At 40.6% G+C, this 26,784-nt stretch overlaps 1 protein-coding gene across 3 annotated transcripts; it reads left to right on the plus strand.

The window, feature by feature from the left end:
* The first annotated feature begins 693 nt into the window (after positions 1-693).
* On the plus strand, positions 694-26,784 carry LOC131460221 (enhancer of polycomb homolog 1-like). Of its 3 annotated transcripts, XM_058630531.1 has the most exons (15): positions 694-1,045; positions 3,656-3,767; positions 11,810-11,969; positions 16,163-16,308; positions 16,471-16,677; positions 17,341-17,489; positions 17,588-17,735; positions 17,862-18,026; positions 18,210-18,299; positions 18,823-18,971; positions 19,705-20,129; positions 22,480-22,601; positions 22,691-22,829; positions 23,922-24,279; positions 25,120-26,784. In XM_058630531.1, the coding sequence occupies exons 3-15, from the start codon at positions 11,870-11,872 to the stop codon at positions 25,190-25,192; spliced, it is 2,271 nt and encodes a 756-aa protein (XP_058486514.1). In that variant the 5' UTR covers positions 694-1,045; positions 3,656-3,767; positions 11,810-11,869; the 3' UTR covers positions 25,193-26,784. The 3 variants fall into 3 exon arrangements, with proteins under 3 accessions (XP_058486514.1, XP_058486504.1, XP_058486495.1); XM_058630521.1 differs by lacking the exons at positions 694-1,045; positions 3,656-3,767 and adding an exon at positions 4,951-5,419 and having other exon boundaries at positions 23,922-24,323; XM_058630512.1 differs by lacking the exons at positions 694-1,045; positions 3,656-3,767 and adding an exon at positions 4,951-5,419.

Below are 26,784 nucleotides of genomic sequence, written 5' to 3' on the forward strand. Positions count from 1 at the left end.
TGAAATTATGATTTGCAGCAGTAATGCGATAAAAACAGAGAGGAAACTGACAGACGTGCTGGTGTGAATATTTTTTTTAATTGAACTGGAAAGCAACACCGGGATCCTCTCTCTTAAACCTTTTAAGGGTGGAAATTGAATGTATATTATGTCTTTCCAGCCCATTATTGTCACAATTGGTATAATTGTTTTAAACACTTAACTGCCTTTAATTTATTTTTGCCTGTTTATGCATTTAAGTGCCACCTTGTTCATTTTACACACTGATAATTCCCCACTAGTCACACTACAGTGGTTAGGTCGAGAAAACTTGGGGCAGGGGGAGGAGTTTGCCCTGGTCAAATAGACAAGCTAGAACTTTCGATATCCTCAATGAGATTCTTCTTTAAGTCATCATTTTGACACGGAACAATTGCATTAGAATCACAGTTTTTTTTTTCAAACTAGATATTTATATGTTATTATTTATATTTAATATGTATAATGTTTTTATTAGTCTCAAACCTGTGACGTTTGGGAAGAAAATGGCTGAAGCTCAGGCTTCTCTGGCTTTTGTCGGCTTCACTCCTCGTCAGCCAATCACGTTTCGCTCCATCTCCAGTGGAACGTGACGTCACAAGGCCCGGGGGCTCTCCACCGGTGATTGGTAGCCTCGCTTGTCCAATCACGAGCCGTGTTTCACAGCAAAGTTGTTAACCCCCAACAGTAGCACTTTGGTTTCCACCTCTCCTAGTTTGAGGCTGCTTTCATACATCGACAGGAAAACACTGACTTTTTTCCACCGACAGACTCTTGCTTCGTTCCGGGCTGGACATAACGCGGACAGCGGCTTCTCGTCACCGGGAACAACCGCCTTTGCTGTTCTTTTTTCAGGAGAAGTAGCTGTGGCTAGCGTTGCTGTTAGTTGGCTCCCCCTCCTTTGGCTAGCTTGCGTCGTGTTGCTGTTCTCTGGCGTTTTTCTCTCTCTCCCTCTTTTACTTCTGACTTGCACAAAATGTTGTCCATCTGTCTTTATACTTCCGCCGTGTCCTGGACTATTGACTTGGTGAGTATTTTTTTTTTTTAATCGTCATTGTTTTTTTTGTTTTTTTTTAACTTGAATCGATGGGGCTGCTTTTAAAAATAAATAAATAAACAAAACAAAAGGCCCAGCGTGAAAAAAAGTGTTTCTGGCATCAGATGATTTCATACACGCAATCAGATTCCTTGGCTGGTCAGCTGGGTTCGATTCAGCTCGAGTTCCTCATCACTTTGTTTGACCTCGCAGTGACAGTGGCTCGTGATATCGATCGATAATGCCTTTCACTGGAGATAAAGCAGAAACCCAGTTGACTAGTTGTTCCTATACGACAGGATTATTCTGTCAGAAACCTGATCTGGGCAGCAGCAGGGAGGGGAGACATCAGCAGGAGGCGGAGGTGAATAGTCTTTAGAGAGGCTAACGCACGACATAGGCTGATTTTATTTGTCTGTTTTTATTCCTCCATCGGTTTTTTTGGTCTGGAATGTGACATTGTTGGATCACAGGCTTGCTCTCTATGGGTGTGTGGCTGAACAGTGCCAGGCAGCTCCTGTGGTCTGCCAGGGAACTGCTCGGCCCTGGCCTGCATGTGTCTGGATTACCCACCTCTCCTCCCTGCAAGGACTTAAAAAAAAAAGAAAAGGTGGGGGTGTTTATGAGTAATTCTGCCCCCATCCCCCTTTGTAGAAAAATAAAGTTTGGCAGCACTGTCAGGATTAGAGTAACTGGAGTTAATCAATTTAACGATCTGCTTTCAATCACTAATTCTTTTAACGTTTACTTCATTTAAAAAAAAAAAAGGTGAGACAGCAAAAATACCATTGAAAAAGAAGAAGCCTGCTTGTTGGGCGACTTACTCCACCCATATGGGACACTTGTAGGTCAGGGAGCACAAAGTATGTGGTATGAAAATGCTCGTTTGTTAGGTTGACAGCCATAAAACATACTTTTAACCTTTTGAAAGGTTGAAGTATGCCCTGAACTCACACTGGAATCTATGCCCTTTTATAAACCCATGGTTCTCAAACTGTGTTACACGAGCTTCGTCTGGTAGCACTATATCACTTGCTCCATCTTAAACTAATTTCCTATATACCAGTGTCTGACGTATATGTGATGATGAGAGCAAATTATCTTATTGGGAATAAATTGGCCTGTAGCTGACTCAGCCTATTTATACCACTGTTTTTTTTAACAATGGCCATAATGGTGTTTAAGAGCTCAATATTTAAAAGCTTGAACCACTGTACTGAACAATACAAAGGATGTTGATTTAAGTATTTAATATTTCTTGGTCACAGATGTGGACATTTCTCTTTGGCATCACAGGTTAATTACATCACATACAGTAAAAGTAGAAAAAAATACAGAAAACACACAAAATAAAGACAGTGGAGACAGTTTGAGTGTGAAAAGGTTTAGAAATCAGTATCAGTGAGATGTGTATCACAATGCAAACATTATGAAGTTCCATATGTAGACACTGGGTGCACCGTAATCCTAACAGCAAACACTACCTGGCTTGTGTTTCCATTGTGGGGTGTGTAGACTATGGCGATAGCTGCGTCTGCCATATAAATTGTGTGACACAGTGTAAACTGCTAATATACTACATAAAAACAAAGAACACAACATCAACAAATTGGTGTGTTCAGATTCACCCTTTTTGGTACTAATTACTCTCACAGAAAAGTCCCATTTCAACAAAGTTGTACAGTTTGGTTCAGTTCAGTACATCACAGTTGTATGTTGTAAATCGATTGTCAAGGGTATCAAATTGTCCCACTTCGGCATCCTTCTGTTAGTGTTTTTTCTGTTTAAATCATTTCTTTCTCAAATGGAGAAATGAAACCAGAAAATATTCACATTTCAGGAGCTCAAAATTCAGAAAGCTTGTTTTAATTATTTAAAAACCCTTTATAACCATTTAATCGGATAGTTGTTGCAGCCCTAAAATATTTGAGTTATGAGACTGCTACTGAAGCGAGATTGAAAGTGAATATTAACAGAGCTTTTTGTCCACTGTGGAGAATCGAAGTGGGGCATTAAGAACTAAGCAGGAAGCTAATCTACGGACATCTATGTCATCGTTTCTTGTTGCCTCAGTTTCTGTCCATTTGGACTAAAATGTTGCCCTTGAATTTAATAAAATAGAGAAAATGTATGGCTTTTCATATGAAAGTGGATTTAGGATTTGATGGCACTAAAGGGGAGGTCAGGCGATCACAAAGCACTGGGAACTCATCCTCTGAGGAACACAATATCTGAACATAATTTCTGTTTTCTCGTTTAAAAATAAAAATAATATAGAAGAAACCTGTACAAATGCTAAAAATTGGAATCACCTTTCTTGAGAAATTAATCACCAAGTCCATTTAGTGCAACCCAGCCAGGTGTGGTCATTGGAGTGCCCGACCTCTCAGCACTGCTGACAATTATATACAGGTGGTGTACTAATGTTTTCTCTTTGCTCCACCCAGATGAGCCTTTGATAAGCCTCTTTTTTTACTTTCCAAAGGGTCCTGGTTGGGTTTCTATTTTCTGGTTTACTTGGCTTCAATTTTTCTACAATTTAGTGTCCTAATATCTTTTTGTTCATGTAGACTTTTGTCTAAATTTTCCTTTTGCTCTCAGGTCTTCAAGATGCATTATGTGGATTTAATGTGGAACAGGAAGCTTAATTTCACCTGGGTGGACCCTGGCTAAAACCCAATGATGATGATGATGATGATGGTGCAGGTAACAGGTAAGGTCAATTACTGACGGAGCTTAATCTTGATAAATACATTTTTTGGCTCAGGTTGTGTTGCATGACAAGTAACCATAGAAGCTACATCAGCACTCTTCTCTTATCTTTGAACCGAAACATTCACTAAATGGTGTTTGCAGTATATGTTTGTGTGCCATATGAACACCATTGTATGTGAGAAAAACATGAGTCCTCTCCTAGCCCTTAAATCAAGATCTTATCTGCTGGACCAGAAGAGGGCAGCATTGTTAATATTGTGAACTTGTTGCTATGAGGCATTTCATCCACAATAAGCATTTTTCTCCATCGTGTGTGATGGGTTCACCATTGCTGATAAAAGTCTGTGGACCAGAGTAAAAAATCTTAGATCAATTTGCAGGAACTGTTGCTTCTGTGATTTTTGGGTGTTGGCCTGTTATGAAATAATGATTTAGTTCCCCTAGTTCTGCAACACGGCATACGACCCAACTACAAGATAATAAAGCTTCATCATATAGTTGTATTTATATCATTTAAAAAAAGTTACTTTTGAGTTAGTATGTGTGTGTGTGTGTGTGTGTGTGTATATATATATATATATATATATATATATATATATATATATATATATATATATATATATGTGTATATATATATGTGTATATATATATATACATATATATATATATGTGTGTATATATATATGTGTGTATATATATATATACATATGTGTGTGTGTGTGTGTGTTTGTATATGTGTATGTGTGTATATATATATATATACATATATATATATACATACATACATCAGTAATTCTGTAAGTATTAAAGTGTGTGTGTGTGTGTGTGTGTATATACCAGAATTTGAAAAAAATATTTATTTTATTAAAAATGTTTGTGTTTCTTGACATTTACTTTTGTATATACTTGGATTGTTTTTTTTTAAATTCATAAATGTCAGTCAGGTGTGCTGATAATTATTTGTCTCTGACGTTTTCATGCAAGTTTTAAATTAACTTGTTTAAGGGGTTCATAAATATGAGACGTTTATTTTTACCTATTTAATTGCAATATATATTCCGGCCATGCGTAATGTTTATTTAAATAATTCATCTGAATGTGTGGAGAGGAGTTAGTTTGCCAGTGAAGTTCCCCCTTCCCCCCACCCCCGCAACGCGCAAGCGCCCGGGACCGTGTGGGAATGGTCGGTCCGCGAACTGGGGGTTGGACCGCTCCGAGCGAAACAGCGCAAAAGAGTTTTAAATGTCCGCCATGTTGTCCATGGCGCACTGAATCAACGGTAGGGAGCGGAGCGTCGGAAAAAAACAGACCGAGAGAGAGCGACCAAGATCCGGGCCTTCCCCCGGCTCCGTCGGCGACGCCCTAAATACAGGCTACAACAATTCGAATGTTAGAATAGAGATTAACCGCACAGAAACATCAATGAAAGCTCTACTCGTTACCGTTGTGAATATTAGGAGATCGGATAGATTTATATTGCATCTCGAATTGTGAAAAATGAGTAAATTGTCGTTTCGGGCGCGGGCGCTGGACGCTTCCAAGCCACTACCCGTCTTCCGTTGTGAGGATTTACCAGACCTACACGAATATGCATCCATTAACCGGGCAGTGCCGCAGATGCCGACGGGGATGGAGAAAGAAGAGGAATCGGTATGCTTTTACTGTTCGAAAATATAAAAATATACGCTCTGGTTTTATTATTTTATTTTTACACGATCAAAGGCGTCCCTCTTTTTTCTGCGCCAGCTTTCACAAAATGGCCGCCAATTTTCTGAAATGAAACACGACAGATTTCTGTTGTAAATGGCGGTTGTGTGGGACTTGAGCTGTGGTTTTGGAAAAGTGTGTATACGCTGTGTTGTTTTTTGATAACATTTCCCGGTTCGAGCGGGTTATTTTTGCGTAAGGCGATGTCTTGAGTACAAAGGAGTCATGTGACTTCAGCATTGCCGACATTTTGTCTCGTCTGTCAGTGTTGGGCCCTGTGTTGGCGTAATTGCGAAGGACCAGGGCAAGGGGGAGCTAGTGATTTCTTATTATATGTGGCATCTGTACCACTAGCAGACGGTGTCAACACTGCTACCATATATTTGGGGAAACAGCTAAAATGTGCCGCTGTTAAAGGTTGTGTTGTGTGCGTTTGTAAGCGTGTTGCTAAAGTTTTCACCAGGTTTGCAGTGAAACCTGTCACAGTGAATGTGCAGTTAGCGGTTAGCACTTAATGCTATCTAGATGTGCATGTACTATGTCCCTGATGTTTATTTATGTGTGATCCCACACTGTATTGCAGTGGTAGTCATTCAGTTGTTGCAACATGTACTGCCTCTGTTTTGCACAGCTGGGTAAAACATCCAACAACATTTGTGCAGCTCTCAGTCATGCATATTAGTGGATTCATTCTTAGGAAACTAGGACTGCTAACAATATGGCAACATTAACTTGTGTTGCTTTTTTCATTGTAGTTGTCTTGATGTATATGCTGCTTTTACATCTGTTGTGACAGCTAAGCACCTCACTGGTTTCTTAGTGTTGGCATTTGAGCTGCTCAATAGGTACACTGAAGCCCATTTTAACATTATAATCACTAATGCTTGTACATTTAAGTTAATAACAGTTTGCTATTTTGATTAAAAAAGGCTTGCTGCTATATTCTGACCTTTGGAAAGTGAAATATTGATATGATGGTATAATTTGAAGACGCACCTGCCACAGAGGCAGTGAAATAAAGTCTGCCTCTCAGGGTTTTCTAGCGCATCACATGGGTTTTGTAGTTCTATCTATGTATTGGATTGTTTGTATAGTTATGCACCCCATTGGAATTTGATTGTGTTATTTTGTTTGTATCATTTATCAGCCTACAGTGTGACACAGTGGGGCCCTTATTCTGACTCTCATTAGCAATATATTAGTTTCTCCAAGGGCACAGCTTTCTAGCTGTCTCAGTGGGCTTGACTAATGTTCAAATATAAAGGGCAATTAAATGGGGAATAACACTACAGGTATCTTTGCTGCTACTGTTCATTCATTGAATACACAATGCACTCAGGCTGCCTCCCCGCTCTTGTGGAAGTTCAGTGTCTGGGGTTCAGTGTGTCAGATGGCACAGCAGGCTGGCAGACCAGCAGCACGTGGCGCTCTGGAGAGGATCAGGGCAGCAGGAGTAGAGAGGCGAAGGGTGTGCAGGGTTGCTGTCACTTCAAAGTCTGTGTCTGTACTCAGCAGGAGTGCTTGGTTACACAACAGTTGTATTATCACAACTGAGGTAGGCTAAGGCTTGCTGCATGGCAGCCGCTCAGTGTTTGGAGCTACCTGCTATGAATTGTTTTGTCAGATCAGCTTTGTAAGAAATTTTATTCTTGTCACCACTATAATCACACTTCATTTTTGGTGGTCTACTAGGTGAATGTATGGTAACCCTGTACATCCCAAGTCAATATCTATGTACAGCTTGAAATAGACCACATAATGACTTAATTGTCTGTGTTTTCCTGTTAATTTTTAGAAATTAAGTAAGCACTACTAGGTTGCTTTCCCCATTACTGCTTTTTAGCCTCGCAGACGTCCTGTCTCCATCTAACGTGTGGTTTTGTAATTTTCGAGCAGTGTGTTTGTAGTGATGGTCGACCAAAGAGCCGTCATCACTGCAATTCCCTCAACACGTGCGGCATGTTTGTTTTGGGCTAGGCGCTTTGTCTTGTGTTTAGGTTTTGGTGAAAGTGAGGTCAATGTCTGCGGCAGTGGCGGGAACCCACAGGCATCTCTTGTGTTAGTCTTTTTGCCAGAAACTGTCTGTACCCGCAGACACACGTAATTCAAGTCTGGCAGACCCCCAGTATATTGCTGTGTGACCTTGCTGGGTCGGAATTTAGGGCATGTCGCATGTCCAAAGTTCTTGTAGTCGACCTGCTATGAAATTGAAAGTTGCCATTGTCAGCTGTTTCCCTCTCTTTCACTGGTGATGGTTGTGTATTGATGTATAGGGGCAACGTGAGAAATTAACATCAGCCTTGGAAGTTCTTGAAACCAACTCCGCAGCCAGTTTGCCACCTAGGCAAACCTTAGCTGGAACATCTCTGAGACTGACCAGTGAATTAATTCTCCAGTCAATGACCCATGAATGGAAAACTTCTATGTACATTGGCTTCTTGCTATTAATAGGTTTAACAGCTGTATTACAAAATCACAGGCAAACGTTCAGGTTTGGGAAAAAAACAAAAAAATAGTCCAGTAGAATCCGCCCTGCCTTGTTTTCCAATCCAAAGTTTTTTGTTTAATGGAAAGTTTGTTACTTTGTGAACTGCTTAGCAGTTAGAAGAGCCAAAAACACAGCCTGATGCCTGCCCTTAATTTCCCACAGCACTTGGATGGGGTGTTAAAAATGATTTCTCTCCCACGCAGTGCTATCATGGTCTTTATACTGTAGCTGGGCATCCCTCGACAGCCCTACCAGACCATTCTCTGTCGCTGTCCATCATGCTAAGTGGCATTTACAGTGTCTGGGACAGTATCTGTTCGAGGCGAGACCAGAGAAGGTGGATGCGGCTCTGGCTGCCTCGACAGAGTTGACAGTGATCGATATGGTCATTTTAGAAAGGCTATTTCTGGACTCCTGCGTGTATGTTTGAAAAGGCAAGACTGAAAGAGAGGAGCAAAAAGTTTGTGCGTGTGAGGGCACTACTCAACGTTCTGTATTGTGACCGCTCACCCCAATCTGAGTTTTATTTATTCTCAGGCAAATAGCCGAGTCTGGGAAAGTAAACAAACATGTTGCTTGATTGTGTTTGGCAGCTGACGTGATTTTGCTGAAGGCTGTTTGATTTATGAGTCTCTCCCTCCATTGTGGAAATGTTGAGCCCGAGGTTTAGGTGTCTGCAGGGGAATATAGGAACCAGGGTAGAACATAGGGGTTATGCAAGCCACTTGCTCAGAACAGCACATGGCATCATAAATGTAAAGTACCGTCATTGCCTTTGGGTTTAACAGACCATAGAATATTGCTCGTCCCAGAAGTCCAAATGGTGTTGATGAATATGGGGCTCAGGGAGGCATTAAATCAGATTTAATGCAGTAGACTGAAACTAAATCAACATGGAGAAAAACAGAAGGTCACACTAGAAAGTTTACTTTCCAAACATTCTTTTTGTTTTTAACTGTGAAATGTGTTACTTCCTGCCAGCACCACTTACTGTACATTAATCGTGTAAATTATTTTTAAGGCTTGTAGCCCTTTTCTTGAGCTCTTTGCCAGATGACCATGGATGGACACAGGTTTTAGCTAAGGTGCTGAAAATAAACAAGTCAAGTCCATTGTTACACATTGTGCTGAAATATGTCTAACGTTTTCAGTTTAAAGGCCAGCTTTATAAAAATGCTGTAACATTGCAAATCTTGTCTGTTTTTAGTGCTGTAAAAACACAAATTGATCCATGCTCTCTTGTGTCCTCAATGTTGCTTGAGGTCTTTCTGAGAAGCAGCACACTTGGCCTGATTTAACCTGTAAAAACAGTTTGGCTTCCCCCCCACGTGGTGCCTGCTACAGTTCAGAAGAAAAACCTTTTGCGAAAACAGCCTTTTAAAAATGTAAGGTGGAAATGCCATATCATTTAGAAGTGTTAGTCCCAGGAGCTACAAGACTTAGGAACTCTTCATTCAGCAGACGTTTAATTTAAATAACTGTTCTTGAACAACTAACTTGAAGCTTTGTGCGTTTAATAATATAATCGTTACTTGATCAACCCATTTCCTTCCATCCTACATCTGCACAGAGATAAAAAAAAAAAGTGGAGACTAAGTAAAGATGCATAATGTTGCTTTGTGCTACAGCTGAAAGTTGGTTAATGGATCAGTTGGTGATTGAGACAAGTCGGGTTTTATTGTCGTGTCCATCTGTTACATTAGGCAGTTGATGAAAGCAGAAAACATCTTCGAAATTACGATTTTCTTTTAATCTGGTTATCCTTATTGCTTTAACATATTGTGCCATTTGCGCGTGTATGTCACATTTACTTGTTTTAAGAATTATAACAATTATAATATTATATAGCAACAACTTGAAATACTGGCCAGTTGCACACTGGGGCTGATCATGTATGTAGTGTAGATGCTTGCAGGTGATGGTTTGACATAGCCACAGTAGTAGTCAATATGAAGGGTTATATTATCTGTAAATAAGAAACGGGTATCGGGTATACTGTTTGAGCAGCATTGGCAAACTTGGTAGTCAAATTCCTGCTGCTATCTCTTTGTCGAAGTCAGTGGTATAGGTTGAATCTGAATGAATGTGTTCCATATATGCTAATGCTGTATATCCTCATTACTTGTATGTATTACACACACAAACAAACTAGTTGTTTTTTTTAAAACACCAAATATGCAGCCAGAACAGCTGGGAATGAGTTATGTGGGGGAAAGTCAGACAATGCAATTTGACTTGCAATATGTTTTCATTTTTTCAGTCTAGATTCAGTATGATCTTCATTGTGTAAAGGATTTAAGACATGATAGAGCATTAATACATGAATGGAAATATTATCCAACCTGTAGTCTAATGTAAACTAATGACTATTTAGGATTCAGGCTGTTTTGTATCACAGGTTTTTAATTTGCATAACACACTATCAACTATCACGTAGAATAAATTAATTAAGCTTATGAGATGTCCTAATTGTTTTAAATTGTGTTTTAGTTTTGAAAACATTTAAGTGTTCATCCTCAATAACAGATCAGCTGCATTTGCACAATGTTGTGCTTTTTCATTCAGGCGTGCACACACACACACTTGCCTAATAACTGACTAATTCATGTATTCTGTCATCTTCCCTTGACACAAATACTCACCTACCCTTGTGTCTTTGACAGCCGCAGGGGAAATGATAAACACACACCTTCTCCCCAGAGAGCTGTTGTACACAGCCAGCAGCACGCTGCCTTGTTGACAGACTGCCTGCCAGTGGCTTGGTGCCCGGCTCTGGGCCAAAGGCTCTTACTACTACGACTGACTGGGACTGTTCAGACAAGCAGCATGCCAGCAAACCAGTTCATCAGCCTGTGTGCCTTCCCTTCAGCACACTCCCCCTCGGCAGGCTTGGCAGTAGCAGGCACTTGTCAAATTTGCAGCATGTAGAAAAGGTTAACTGAGTTGGAGTTGGAGACAAAAACGCATATGATTCAAACACTTTTAAAACCTTGAGTGACAGTGTCAATGTTTGAACCGGGCTTATTCCGTCTAACGGCTCTCTGTTTCTGTAGTGGAATTGTCTTTTCAGAGATTATTGTATGGTCTGGATGCCAAATATTAATCATCTTGTAACTATGTAATCTGCAGTTTCCCTCCGCATCTCATTTTCCAGGTGTAGATTCAGCCATTGTTGGGTGTACTTTTTGCTCCAACTGGTTCACAAACTAGCTGAAGGTTCAACCTGTCTAGTACTTGGTAATCCTTATTGTTGCATTATGACATGCTAAATTGAAACTAGCTCTAGATTTTCTTTGCTAGTGTTGTTGGTACAGAATATTAGTAGTGGTGTTTCTGTATGGAAGTATAGACTTAGCTGCTGAAGCTCATGGATAAATGGAGTGTAGCATTTGTTCTGTCACACTTGTGTTAATTAGTTAACACTCTTTCACAGCTGATATGAAACATCCAATTGCTTATAACCATGTAGTTTGCCATGTAGTTTAATTGATATTGAAAGTTTTGTCTTAATGCTAAAGTAAAAAGTTTTTTTGGGGTGTAAAAAAAAAACCAAATGTATTGGACAAATGTGATAATTTAGTCTAAAACTGACCTCAAGTCTTTTTTCCAACAAACACTAACTGTAAAAGCATTTTCTATAAATTATGAACTAAAGCTTATTAATAGTTACATAATTTGTCTTGGCATTGTTTCCGCAAAGAGAAACCCTACCAGCTTTCTTTAATTAGTATGGTAACACCCTCTTTTGTCTTAACCATTTGATTTGTATGGTCTAGTTTTGTGTCTTGTAAGAGAACGCTGTCATTGATCCGTGTGTCTGATCACCTGTGCCTCTGTCTCTGCAGGAACACCATCTCCAGCGAGCCATCTCGGCACATCAGGTATATGGCGAGAAGCGGGACAACATGGTTATCCCAGTCCCCGAGGCAGAGAGCAACATCACCTACTACGACTCCCTCTACTTCGGGGACTTCAAGATGCCAAAGCAGCTAATTCACATACAGCGTAAGTGGGCTTCTCTAATGGCAAATATGTGATGCAGAAAGCAGAGATGATGTTTTTGATGCTGCAGTTTCAGTACCTCACTTGTTTCGTTTGGCTATAATGGTGTTTTTCTCATTTATTCTGAATGCGTTAAATGACTCTTAGGCATTGTTGATCAAAATAACGAGCAGAAAAGTCAACATCAGTGAACATTCGGAAGCATTTTCTAATGTAAATCACCACTTAAGACCTATGTCATTCCATTAAATTAACTTTTGGACTATAAAAATTTGATTGAATCAAAGAAAACCATGGCCTGATATGTTTGAATCCATGTAGCATGAAAAGTGAATTGTATGGAGCTGATTCCTGGCTACACAAGTTAAGCTGCAGAAAAGCTGAAATTATGTTGATTCCTTATTGTGACTCTCGTGTTACAGTGATTAGTTATTTGTGTCAGTGATCCATTTAATGGCTTCAGGCATGTGTTTTTGTACTTTAACTGAGTTGTTAAATATTTGTCAGAAGGAAATGAGTGAGAGATTTCCAGTTTCAGTAACGGCATTTTTGCTAGATTGCTTTGTTCAGTAACTGTAGCTGTGTCACAAGCATTTGCCACATTTTTAAAAGGAAAGCAATTTGCTGAAGCCCAAACTGAGACACAGTTATCAGTTGGAAGGTGAAATTACAAATGTTATATCAAGTGGCCGACAGACAGACACATTTCAGTGCGTTCTCTGGGGTTATAAACTTCTCTGAAACATTAAAGTTTGGATGTAATTTGCAAGTAATTTACAGTTTTTGAAAGTTTAGTATTTTGTGCAGAAATTCCCTCACATTTTAAATGGTTTCTGTTTGTGCAAAGTAAAACTTTGATGGTCACAGTGGCCTTAATGGCTGCCCAACGTAAGTTAAGTCCTGAGTTTATCTTTTTAAAGCTGAAGTGGGAAGAATTATTTGGCATGTAGCTGTTGTTGAATGAATAGCTTCTATACATTTTTTTCTGTTTGTGCTCCCATTACACCAAAATAATAACCAAGAGACACAATTTGTTCCATTGTCCTATTAAAATTACAATGTACATTAATTTTCTTCTTCTATGAACATGATAAACACCCAGATAATCCTTTGTCTGTTACCCCCTAGTCATTCTTGCTTCATAATAATCATTCAATGCATCGCTAATTAAATGTTCAACAGATGCAGGGTGATCGTTTTTTTTTATAATGCAAAGGCAGAGATTTTCCACTACACATGTTATACAGTATATTTCAGAAAATTGTGCAAAAGAACATGAAAAAATAAAGATAACTTGAGGAGTAAAGACTTAAATTGTCATTTGTTCAGGGCTGTTGAGGTGTGTCTAAAAATATGTCTTGATGAAGCAAAACCATAGTTGGCATAACTCCTGCTCAAACTCTGTAACTATATAAAAACCCTCAGTGGTTACACCAGTTCACCTGTGAGTAACCGCACCTTCTCCTATATGAATGCCCAGACTTACCCAGATGAAAAAACGCACAGATAAGCCACTGTAGTTAATATTTGAAATTCTTAAAGAGGAGGAGATGAAGACTCCCGCTCTGAGGCGACAGGTTTTGCTGACTTGAAAGAGGGAGAGAGACAGGCTTTGACTGTATCTAAATTAGCTCTGTGATTGTGTACAGTACATCGTTAAACTGTGACCAACTTGGTGAAAGTGTAGCTTAACGTTAACTGTACAAAAAAACTGACTGAGTGTGACGTTCACTCCATTTGTTACCCACTAAAATGTCTTTGTTTATTAGTGCTGGGGGGTTATGACCAAGAATTTATATTGCTCCTTTTTCCATAATGTCTATGGTTGTGCTATACAACAGTATTTTTATTAATGAGCATATATACGCTGTGTCTGCTAATTTTCTGTCAATATTCTTGGTGCGCTCGGGCATGTTTTCTGCTAAGGTGGTCGAGTACATTTCTTATTGCTACAATTGCTACCACAGTTATTTCTTCAGCCAAGACCTTTGCATGTGTGCAGCAGTGAAAAGGGTCCCCCCTCGAACAGTGTTTTGCTGCGCCACATTCCGTTTTTCCCATACTGCTCTTGGAGTATACGAAAACGGTCTTTAGTATGACCGGTGAGCCGCCCAGCGCTGTTTGTAATAATGATGATATAGATGCAGTTGTTTGACCTCATGGACAGCTTCTTTTTTTAATGTTGTCTCATCACACATAATGACCAGTTTAACGTTACAGTGGTGCTAGAGAAGTGCATGTCTTTTTTTTTTTATCATATTCATACAGCAGAAGAAAAGCAGCTTTCACCACAGTGACAGGGTAATTATATTGGCCGATATTGGTTTGCTTACCAATATGTTTTCAGTTTTTTTGTCATGTCAATCTTGCACACCTCAGTTTTGTTTCAGCACTTCTAAATTTAATATTTTCTGACAAGGCTGAGGTCCTTTTGTGTAGACATTTGGCTGTGCTGCAGTGAGTAATTATGTTTATATTCTGTAAATGACATTGTGTTGTCTTGCTGACGCACACACATTACATGTAAACTTGCTTTACCATGAGTGCTGAGGTAAACTGAGGCCCTCTCACTGCTTTGAGGGAGAAAAACATTGAATAGCAAATGAAAACCCAATACTTGACATAAAAAGTATAACTAGATATTTGACAATCTTGCTCCAACCAAAAACAATGTTCTGTGTTTCACAGTAAATGTTGGTATGTCTGCATCTCAAGTTAAATATATATTGTGAATATTTGTAGTTGGCATGTCCATGGGTTATCTGTTTTCTATTCATAATGTCTGTGCTGTGGGGGGAAAGAAGTTGTTAAAGTGATTACTATAATTAAACATTTGTTGTGGTCTGTACCAAACGGAATGTTTTCCACTTCTGGAGAATATGAATTGTTGGCTGGGGGTGAACCACAGTGCTTCATTTATAATGGCGTGCCATGAGAAATGTTATATAAAGAAATGGCAGATTTAACGTTTGGATATTGTTCTTTTTAGGGTATAGGGGACATTGTTTCTCCAATGCATTGTTTTTTTTTTTCGTTTGAAGGATTATGAATTAATGCAGGAAAAAATTGTGGTGTACTTTTTACAACGTTATTTACCAATGATTGCTGAATTCCTTTAGCTTTCTCAGTTTGGTTCACTGTTGCACGCTCCTGACTTGTATGAACTGAAAAGAGGCATCATTAATTTTACCACTTGTGCTTTTCCTGCTGAAACATGTCAAATTGTTGTGCAAGAGTCACATTGCTGTAGACCTATATTTAACTCTGCAGTTCCACCTCACATTGTTCAAGATAAATTAAGGATCTCAAGCTATCTTGTTTTTTGAATGACAAGTTTTCAAATACTCAGAACTCAAGAAACGCTCAGTATGTTCCCTCACCTGCTTCTTTTAAGGTGTTTGAAGTGCTTTAGTGTTGCCCGTCCGTCACCTGGCGAAGTTTAATTGACTTTGGAACATATCTGACTGTGCAGAGCCAAATTGCTGATATAGCACCCTTCATGTTCCGTGCTGCTGGTTCAAGTTGAAGAATTTTCTTTCAAATATGAAATGGTAAACAGCCCAAAGCGACACTTGCTGTGGTTTGGCCAATTTATAAGAATCATTGGACTGTGCTGCCTTCAGATGGGTTTGTGTTGACCATGCTGAGTGCTCATGAAAGGTCTCCTACTGTGCTACTTACGACATCAGAATGTTTTTAAGGCTTGTCACCATATTTGTATGCTGCATCCTTAATCTGAAAACAGGCTCTGTTGAGCAATACTATCAGACCTGACTGAAGTAGCATCAGTGTATAGAGCTGCAGTGCATGGGCAGACAGGGCTCAAGCTACTGAATGATCGCCACTTTACTGTGTTTGACACAAATAACTTCCTGTGTAGTGCAGGAATGTTTCTGGAAGACACACGATATAAACAACACTAAACTGAGAAACACAGAATTGTGTCGATCTGACTGGCTTTATCATCGTTGTGTGAACTTGTGACAGTGAATATATAAATATATTCTTTGTGTTGTACTTGACATTTAAAAGTATCGAGGCCTATTGGGATTACAATAGAAGAGAACTTGCATGCATTTAACAGATGTAGCAGAGAATAAGAGGAATATACCTAGAAAATATGAAATGTCTGATTTGCAATCTATTTTGCCAGTCAACAGATTTGTATCTGAAGCGTTTCCTCTTCCTCCTTCCAGCTTTCAGCTTGGACGCAGAGCAGCCAGACTATGACCTGGACTCGGACGACGAGGCATTCCTCAACAAGCTGAAAAAGAAGATGGAGATCAGCTTCTTGCAGTTCGAAGAGATGATTGATCGGCTGGAGAAAGGCAGTGGGCAGCAGGTCGGCACCTTATTTCAGAATCTTTGCTTAAACACAACCCCCAGTGAAGAAAGCCCTAATACAGATCTGTGCACAAGTAGTCTCTGAAAACAGATTGGTCTCCCTCACCAGTGTCTAAATGTTTTATTCAAAAAAATTATAACCACTGTCTGTATCTTTCAGGCGGTGAGCCTTCCTGAGGCAAAACTTTTGCTGAAGGAGGATGACGAGCTCATCAAGGAGGTGTTCGACTACTGGAGTCGGAAGAGGAAATGCAGCAAGGCGAACTCGCTCATTCCCACTGTCAAGCAGGAGAAGCGGGACGGCTCCAGCACCAGTGACCCCTACGTGGCCTTTCGACGACGGACGGAGAAGATGCAAACTAGGAAGGTTGGTTAACTTGCTAACAGTCAAAATAGTGAACTGTTAAAGATTTGCTCTCTCGATTTGTAATTTACAAATATTCATGAAGTTACTGTGATGCAGATTTGAGCTACTTGGTCCAGATGTTATCCATGTTGTGCTCATATGTTCATGTGTTTTTTGAATCCAAATGAAACGCCATCCTGTTTAGACTGCCATTTGCCTTAAAAAGTACTCTCTGACTCCTTTTGCTTTAAAAATAATAAATTAAAGTGTGAGATGCAGTCTGCGTTGTTCAGACTGTCCAACGAGCAGAGTGGTAAGAAGAAGTTTAATGTATGCAAATCAATACATTAAAGTGCCATTTCAACCCATAAATGCAATTGGCAAGATTAAGAGAAACACTGCAACTCTGTATAGCACTAATTTAGCTTTTACCCCAGTCTGTTATTTATTTTTTTATTTAAGTGGCTTAACACAAATTCTAACACTTGCATCCATCCTAACTTGTAAACCCTCCTTATGACTAATACGCCACCAGGTGGCCATTTGAAGAATTTTAGCCAAATGTAGTTCATGTAATCATCTTTGAATTCTTATCTTTTGTCTGATGTTCAGTTATATATATCAGAGTTGAGGTGATAAATGGGTAAAAATATTAAAAAGATCTGTTTCTGTTTCAATATCCAGAATCGCAAGAATGATGAGGCGTCCTATGAGAAGATGCTGAAGCTGCGCAGGGATCTGAGTCGAGCCGTCACCATCCTCGAAATGATCAAGAGAAGAGAGAAAAGCAAGAGGGAGCTGCTGCACCTCACTCTGGAGATTTTTGAGAAGAGGTGAGTCTGCCTTACAGAAATATAATGCAGTGTGACAAGTAAAGGTACTGTTCTTATTCTGATCGGCCAATAATCGTTTGTTCCCTTTACTTTTCCAGAAATGTCATGTCAGACTTTGGTGGTGAGGTAATGGCAGAGGTTCTGGCTGAGCGGGCGCTGGTGAGGCCGCAGATCATTCCTCTGGTTCCCCTGACTAACCAGTACCGACACCAGGACCACATGGACCTTAAAGACTACAAGTCCAAGGTAAGGGAGCAAGTTAATTGAAACATTTCTTTGGTTAAGCTCCGCCCCGGTGTAGGAAATGCACGTAAAACAAAACTTTCCCATAATGCTTTAAGTCTGACAACCCATCTCTACTTGTTCCTGTAGCCCGAGAAAATGGAAGTTCCTCGGCAGAAAAGGAAGTACGAGAAGAAGCAGAAGGCCCTGCCACTTTCGTCGGGCGCCCCCCACCACACAGGTCCTGTCGTCTTCAATGCCAAGGACCTTAACCAATACGACTTCCCCAGCTCGGATGATGAACCCTTCTCCCAGGTATATGCAGTTTAAAAATCACAACCGCTCCCCCAATGGAAAGATGAGAACATTGTACCAAGGCGGCTAATTGCGAAACCTTATTACTGGCTGGGAAATGTATTTAAACTAGAGCCTCTGACTTTGGTGTCAGTACTGCTCTTTCATTGACCTCACACTGACCTTTGACCTCTGTGTTCACAGCTGCACTCAGGCTCATCAGAAGCGGAGGAGGAGAACGACCCAGATGGCGCCTACGCATTTCGCAGGAAGGCAGGCTGCCAGTACTATGCTGTAAGTTACATAAGCTGACTTGCACTGTACTGGATAACATGAGGTTTCGAGCGTCTTTGTAAATGGCGTAATCGTGTGGACAGCCATGAATGTGGTAATTTGCCTTTATAGGTCAATCCAGTTGTGATGACAAGAACACTCCCTTGTGAATTTTGTTTCTGCCCATGCTTGTTCCCTCAAGGTTGCTTGGTTAATTTGATGCTTATTGTATTCTGTTTGAAAAGGAACACTGAGTTGCTGCACTGCTCTGTTAAACCTGCGCATCATTAATATTACGTTTTATATATTAAGTAGCTGAAGGGCAATTTTGTATATTGATATTCTCCTGCTGTAGAAATGTATTGTGTAATTTTCTGAACTTAAATTGCAAAAGGAAATTTTTTTGTACAGATTTCAAGTTTATTATTTGTACTTTTGGCATTTAGTACATACATCACAGTACACTGTACTTGGATGGAAAGCAGCCAAACAGAGTAAATATCTGAATAAATGTGAATAAATGTTCCATCCTCTCTCTGTTCAGGCTCGTCAGGACCGTGTGGGTAGCTGGCCGTGGTGTGAACCCTGGGAGGGCGGTTTGGCAGAAGCTCGGTTTCGCTACAGTCTCACTACACTCACGGTGCCGCGGCGCTGCCTGGGCATGGCTCGCCGACGTGTGGGACGAGGCGGCAGGTCAGTAAACCTAGTTCTTCAGACTTTTTCTTTGTAATGTCAGCTATCGAAATATCACTCCACTTACTTCAGTGGCCAAAAAAGTAATTAAGTTGTGGTATGTGTGATGCTATGCTGAACATGAGGCATGTTAAGTGTATGATTTTGAATCTCACAGGGTTAGGCCGGGGTATGTGATACCATATTGCTATCAGTATCTTTACTTATTGCCAATACTGAATGCAGAATAATACTTTTACAATACCAGTATTATTAAATCTATCATAAAACATTAGAGTAAAATGAATTTTAGCTGGCCTAGTTGTCTTGTTGCTGTCAAACAAGGAGCAAATTTCTGCTCATTTTTATTTTATGCAATATAGATTTTCTCGATTATATCTTCATTTTACAAGCACCAGCCTCTGAAACAGACATTCACTCCCATCTCCTTTGGGTAATGAGCTCCATCTCTGAACATAATTTCCTGTACACCGTCAAATAACATGCTGCTTGCATAGTTTTCAATTTTCTGTGACACGGGAACTTTGATACCTAGTGGATACCACAAAAATACTCAACTTCTAACCCAGCCCTCCATAGCTGTGTGGAGTAGCTCACTGAAAACTTTTTTGGAAACATTCTTTTATAGCAACTGTTCTTTTCATGAAAATAACACCCACGTTCTAACACTGGACTTTATTAATCTCTATATTTTCATTGAATCTCTGACCTTTTCCCTCTCTCTCTCTCTCAGGGTGTTGCTGGACCGGGCACACACAGACTATGACAACATTTTCCACAGTCTGGATCCAGAAACACTCGACTTGCCTCATCCTCCCTCCCCCCATCCTCCCCCCACACCTGCGTCACGCTCGCCGGCCGTCGACAAGTTTGCCAGTACCTCAGAAACAAATACCTCGGACAGAAGTTCCTCCTCCCTCTCCTCGTCCTCTCACTCATCTACGGACCTCAGTCAGATACTGTTGAATATTAAGTCATGCCGATGGAGGCACTTTAGACCACGGACACTACCACTACACGAGCTGGATAACGCCCACCCGCTATTCAGGAGGTTGAGTCGGAGCCTGAAGCGCCTGACCTCTGCCTCTACACCCGGAGGACAACCCTTTGGTTCTCAACGCCTGGGAAGGGTTGTCCCTGCACCATCACCCGTTGTCGGTAAGAGGCTTCACACAGTGCTTGACATTCTGTCTCTGACACTCATTGCTTGGATTATGATTCTCTTGTAATTATACTGTAAAGGGTGCATTTATTTTGATGCTGGTTGTTGTGGCCTATGGCTGGGTGACTGAATATTAATATATTGCATATGTCATGTTCATCAGTTGCATCTTTGATCCCCGAAAATCAAATCTAGAGTCTTTCTTTTGTGTCCGTTGTTGGTGTGTGACTGTGTTTGTGTGTCTGCACAAGTGTCGGAGGGTGAGAAAAAACATTTGGAGGTGCTTAGTGAATCAAAGCTCTACTACGACATTGTGAGTAACATTGGAGCAAGATTGAACATGGATGGGTTATTTTTTCCTCGCTCCAGTCAAAAGCCTTCAGGGGTCACTTGAGCTGTGCGTCGCTTACTGTGATGGAGGACCCTCTGCTCGCCGCTTTCTGATGAGATGCAAATGTGAGCACAGCTTTAGTAGCGGTATTAACAAAATTGTGAAATTCTGTACTGCGTTTTGAAAATTTATTGATATTACAAAAAATAAGAAAATCTGTATTCTGCCCAGCCCCACTGTGGCCTCTTTCCCTCCGATGTTGGGAGTAATTTAATAGCACGTCTGGCATCCGCTCCGTCCTCCAGCTTTGTTGTGAAATTAGATATTTGTTGCTTGGCATTCAGACAGCTTCACCTCACTTCATCCAACTCTGTCCACAAGTTGTCAATTAAACTGGGTTTGATAAATTCATGAGATGCACAGGATTTGTCAGGGTGTCCGTGTGTAGTGTGAGTGTTGAATGCAGAGTAAATGCCTCAGTTCTCTGGTGGTATTATTGTGAGTGCGGTGCAGGTGGTGGGTTTTTCCTCTACAAGGAGCTTACAAAAGTTTTGTTTTTAACTGCCTATTGATTAGCTGGAATTTTTTTTAACTACATGCAAAACACCTTAAAAAAAAGGGCAGAGATGGAATATGATTTTACAAATATTTCAATGACAATAAGTGTGACGCGTGTCTCATACGTCAGTGGTGCCAGACTTTAAGAAGCAGAGTGAGGAAACCTGCTTCTTGTGAAGTCTACAGCTGAAATGCTTACTGGGAATAAATGAATCATCATCACACTGAGGTTCAAGGTCATGTTATTCTCTGAAGCGTGGGAGTCGGCCTTTATAATGAATAGAAAACCGGTGAAAACATTTCAAACCTCGTGACAGGTTAAATTGCTGGGATGCAAATCGGGCCATGGCTCAAAATGCAGTGCACACACAAAACCCCAGTGGCTTCTTGAAGATTACAGTCAAACAAAAAAGTAAAGATGGCTAGAAATGTACGTGGAAAACTGCTAGGCTCCCTGTTTGTGGTCGTGGCCCGAAGATGAAAGAGCATTTAGGTGTTGGGTGGGAAAATAAGGCCACTGTCAGAATTCGTGCATTGAAAAAGAAATTAGTGGGTCTTGATTTCCCATAAATGCCAATCAGAGCTGAAGCTGATTTGACCTGGGAGTGATTACTGATTTAAGATGTTAAAAAAACAATTCAAACTTGGGATTGAGCAGGTTTTTGACTAGTGGAAATGCAAGGGTGGAAGTGTGGAAAACCTAGCAATAGCTCTCATTACAACCCCCTCCCATCAGCTCTCCCATTAAATCGCCACCTCTCAAACTCTGGGAGCTTGTGGTTTGTAGTGGAACTGTGAATTTTGGCTGAAAGTTAGACATGGGCAGAACAGGCTGCCAAGAGTATATTGTAGGTGTATATTCAGTTATTTGTCCCAGTCATATCTCCCCTGTAACAGAAGTCTGAGAGTAGAGTTGTAGTTTTGCTAACCGAGCCTTGCTTTTTCTGCATTCAAACAAACAGCACTGTACTGAGTGGGTTGGTTAACTGCATAATTTTGCATTTGGGGCACGCTGCCAGGAACCTTGAAGGTTTGCTGGAAAGCTGGTGCGGGAAACTGTTGAACCTGTTGTAACTGGGTGTGATTGAGTTCAACAGAACTGAAAACAAAATACCTTTCTGTACATAATCACTGTCAGTGAGTTACTGCGCAACAAGGAGGATAAAGATGAAGAGTAAAACTGGATTCAAACAGCTGCATGTACCTCAGTCATCTGTGCAGTGTATCTTTACATGAATGTGTCACACCATAACTTCTGACCTCAACTTTCCCTCTCAGTCCTCGTCCTTAGCAAAATAAGTTGTTTGTCTGAGAAATGTGTCGAGTCTGTGCAATGCATATCTTACATGTTTACTAATGAAACCGCTGTCTGCTTGTATCTCATGCGTAGTTTCAAACCTGCGTAATATTGTTAATCTAAATAAGTAAAAATACCATCGTCTCTCTTTCTTTCTCAGCTTTTACAGCCGAACAGTACCAGCAGCATCAGGAGCAGCTGGCCTTGATGCACAAACAGCAGCTGGAAAAGGTCCAGCTGCAACAGCAAGCCAACAGCAACGCCACTGCCAACAGCACACAGGTCAGTGTTTTGTCAGTTTGTCAAACGGAGCTGCGTCCCTCCCCTCGATCGTTCTCCCCTCCCTAACTCTTCACCTCCTCCTCTTACAGGGCTCAGCAAACACGTTGGACCAGGCCAGTGCCCAGTACGCCGCCTCGGCTCTCGTCACCGCCGACCAACTGCTGGCTCTGAAGAACAAGGAGGAGCTCGCCCTGGGAGGTGGAGTCAACGGCGTCCTCTCCCCCTCAGGTATGACAGTAAAAACGTTGACCGAATGAATGAGGGTCATTATTATCAAGCTGTTGCAGGGACTGTTGTGGTTTCTTGAGGTGTGGTTGTTTAAGTCACTGACATATAATCACATCTGGCTGCGCTGTACTGTAATGTAAATCCTAACGGCAAGCTCCATATTCTCATAGCCTTGCTTAAACTTTTATTTATTTTATTTTGTTTTAGGTGAGCTTTAGAAGTAGCTAAAATGTTTTCATGATGAGCAAGCCTGCAGTGATTTAGGCAGAGATGTGTCTGTGTCAGCACCTCGTATAACCGCATGTCCAAAAACATGTGCCAAACATAGTTAATGATGACAGTGGAGTAATCACTGTCTGCTCTTTCAATGAACTCCAATTACTGACTTCAGATAATGACACAAAGCAGACAGAACAAAGATGTGCGACACCCGACACCCCGTCAGGCAGCAGTGAGCGTTAAGAGGAAAACTGAGAGGAGATTAACTGGATTTTAATGTGAGATTATTCTGGAAGTGCTGTGATCAATGATCCACACACAAAAGTAAAAGACAGCCAATCTTGCCATTGCATCAATTTTATTCTGATATTTTTATTGTGTTTCTGGTGCAAAGAAAGAAAACACATTTATTTATCCTCCAGTAAGTTGAAGAAGTTATTAGTGCTAGATTTTATAAAAGTCAAGTTTGAGGGGAAAATAAATCCTATTGACCTGTAATAGTTTGAATGAATTCAAACAGGATCTTAATGGTAGGGAATCCTACGAGTGCCCCCTGCTGGATCCTAAGGGGTACTACTTCAAATGGTCCATGAGACTGGAGCACACATTTTCAAACGGGTCATTACAGATTGAATGTGAACTTTACTCCAGAGATTCAAAATAATATTGAATTTCAAATCTCCTGTGTTGTGAAACTGATGGTGAACTTAAAAATGATTTGATATATAATCATAGTCATGTCCCAGTACAGTCAGTTTCAGCTGGGAATTTGCCATCAAAGACCATTCAATAATCAAAACCTTCAAACCCCTCCCCTTGTCATAACACCCCCCTCCCCCAATTGCCCCTCCCCCCCCTCCTCTGACCCCTCAGGTGTCTATAAGGGCTTGCACCTCTCGAGCACAGTGTCCCCATCCCCCGCCGCCCCGGCTCCTCCCACCACCTCCCTGACACCCGCCTTGCTCCACCCCTGCACCACCACCAGCTCCAACAACAATGGCACAGCCCACCCCGCCAACAACACCAACACCGCCACCACTCAGGTCCTGCCGGGAAACAACAACAATAACAGCCTCCGTCTGGGCGTCCCCACCGGCAAGCGCGTCCACGCCCCCCGGACACTGAGCGCCTCCATGTCGTCATCCGCCTTAAAGTTCACCCACGCCACCGCCAACTGTCAGAAACCCAAGGTCACCACGACCGCGGCCTCGGCGCTGGACATCGTGCCCAGGTGAGGACCGTTCGTTGTTGAGTGAAAAAAAATCATAGTGACATGTGAGTAGAAACTTTCTTTTCGTTTTCTATCAAAGCATAAACAGTGAAAATGAACAAGGGCGTCGGATAATAAGCGTCAAAACTCAACACTGATGAGACATGTTTGTGACGTCTTACATGTCTGTATGTGTGCACATATTTGTCTAATTCAGTTATTTTTGTTAGTAAATATGGGAGAGTTTATAACATTTATGTATATAAATATGCAAATAAAAACCTAGAATAAACTGGGGATGTCCCCATACCACTTTTCTTTGGATTATACTGATATCACAAACTCCAGTATCTACCAATACAATTATATTCCTCTACAGTCATTTTCAACCATATATGAACTATAACGCTGTTAACAACACATTAGTGCCGAGTCATTTCAACAGAACAATATTGTTCCAAACAATATGACTCAGCTAAAAATGGTTTTGCTGATATGTAGTTACACTCTGTGCATAGTGAAGCATGTGATATATATATATATATATATATATATATATATATATATATATATATATATATTTGGATCTGTCCGATATCCGATCCAGTGATCAGTATCGCACTGATACTGATAAACTATCCTATAGTATAATACTTGTATAAACACTGCAATAATGGTTATTTTAACAAAATATTTATTTTATTCTTCCTTAAAACAAGTGCATTTCTGCATCTTGAAAGTGTGTTAAAGTGCAAAGTCTGAGTTTAAAGTTTGCTTCCTGAAGTGTTTAATAAGTGTTTATTAAAGATGCCTTGGATGTTGACGACATGTCTCATGTCTCTTCTCCTCTTCTGTCCTCAGGGAGAATCATGAACAAGACAAGCCAGCACTGAACAGTCTATCAGAGAACACAGTGGCCATGGAGGTTACGTAGCCTCGCGTTATACGCAGCGCGGACTCAAACGTGACTCTCTACCCCCCCACCCCCCTTTTTTTTTTCTCCCCCCCGTCGGCTTTTTTTCGGTGCTATGCATCATTTGTGAGTCATGAATGCAAGTGGTGGCAGGATGAGCGAGGCTGGGTTTCCACGGCAACCGGTTTGGGACTTAATTGCAATGCTCATCTCGTACAATTCTTCTCTCCCCTCCCCCACATTCCCCTATTTGTTACTGTTAATAAGAGATCGTCTGTAAATTCTTAATATGGCAATTATATGTACAGTACTGCATATTTGTAATACCAACCCCCCCAGCCCCCCCCAACACCACCCCCCCACCCCCCCTCTTCTTGTATATAACATTACTTGAATACAGAAATGTTCATTTGTGATGTTTTGCACTCGAGATATTAAAAAAGAAAATCAAATTTAAAAAAGAGAAAACGACAAACTGCAACTGGTGCGAGTATGAGGTGAACAGAGAAATGTATGTCATCACATGCATGGTGCGGAACCTGCTGTTTGATCTATTTATTGTGCCGTGTTTACAAAAGTTTTTTTTTTATTCAAACTTTTTTTTTTTTTAAATATACATTGTTGAACTGGTTCCCCCCCCCCACACTGGTTCCCCCTGCTGTATTCAGCGTTGAACTACAACTCTGCATATTTACGTTCCTCCTCCCCCCTGGATGTGGTGGGCGTGGTTCCGTGTCCATGTGCAGACGCAGGACAGCAGGCGGGTGTGGATGTTGTTTGTCGCAGGCATCAGTTTTGTCAGTTTCCACAGCTCTTCCATACGTAAATTATTTCTGAGACAAGTAACAAAACAATGGGGATTAAAGACTCTTTTTCCCAGAAGACTTTGCTGCTTCTGATGTATTTAAGCACTATATAATTTTGTTTTTTTAATTGATTGATGCTGCTTTTGTATGATTTCAGCCTCTGGTTTTTCACCACTGGCTTTATTTCTTTTGGTTTTCTCTCAAAGATGATCCCTCCTCTCACCTCCCCGTACATTTATAAACAGATATTTTTGTATGTCCCACTTTTTTTTTTTCTTTTTTTTATTGTCCTCAGAAAAGACTTCATTTTTTTGTTACTTGATCAAAAAAAGAAAAAAACAATTATAAGGGAGTAAAAAAAACAACAACCATGCAGTAACTGACATTTATCATTCCAGCTTCTACATAATACAAAGATGTATATTAATTGGGGGGGTAAAAAAAAAAAATACAGAATAAAGATCGTTTTGTCTACTTTTAAAAACTCCAGAAGGCTGAAAAGCCATGAACTACAAGTTATCGGGTGCCTTCATTTGGGAAATAAAGAAAAAAAACCTTTAAAAAAACAACAACAAATGCTCTCTTCTGTGAAGAGTTTGGTACTGAACAAGGCTACTTGTAGTTTTTCTTTGTCTGTACCACAGTCCCAATGCCCATTCCAGTGGCCCAGCTGATTCATGAATTGTTTTTGTTTTTTTTAATATATACTATATATAGAGTCTCTTCCACCAAACACACACACACTCATGGGAAAGACTAAGAATCCTCTTGAATTGTCACAAAATGAAATAAAAATACAGGGCATTA

The sequence above is a fragment of the Solea solea genome, chromosome 1 (assembly GCF_958295425.1).
Source record: "Solea solea chromosome 1, fSolSol10.1, whole genome shotgun sequence".
In the NCBI taxonomy this organism is placed as follows: domain Eukaryota; kingdom Metazoa; phylum Chordata; class Actinopteri; order Pleuronectiformes; family Soleidae; genus Solea; species Solea solea.

Bases quoted from the DNA above. Each gene is read 5' to 3' on its own strand.
- LOC131460221 (XM_058630512.1), top strand. From the start codon at position 5,267: ATGAGTAAATTGTCGTTTCGGGCGCGGGCGCTGGACGCTTCCAAGCCA. The intron at 11,970-16,162 runs GTAAGTGGGCTT...TCCTCCTTCCAG, and splicing joins GCAGCTAATTCACATACAGC to CTTTCAGCTTGGACGCAGAG. The intron at 16,309-16,470 runs GTCGGCACCTTA...TGTATCTTTCAG, and splicing joins AGAAAGGCAGTGGGCAGCAG to GCGGTGAGCCTTCCTGAGGC.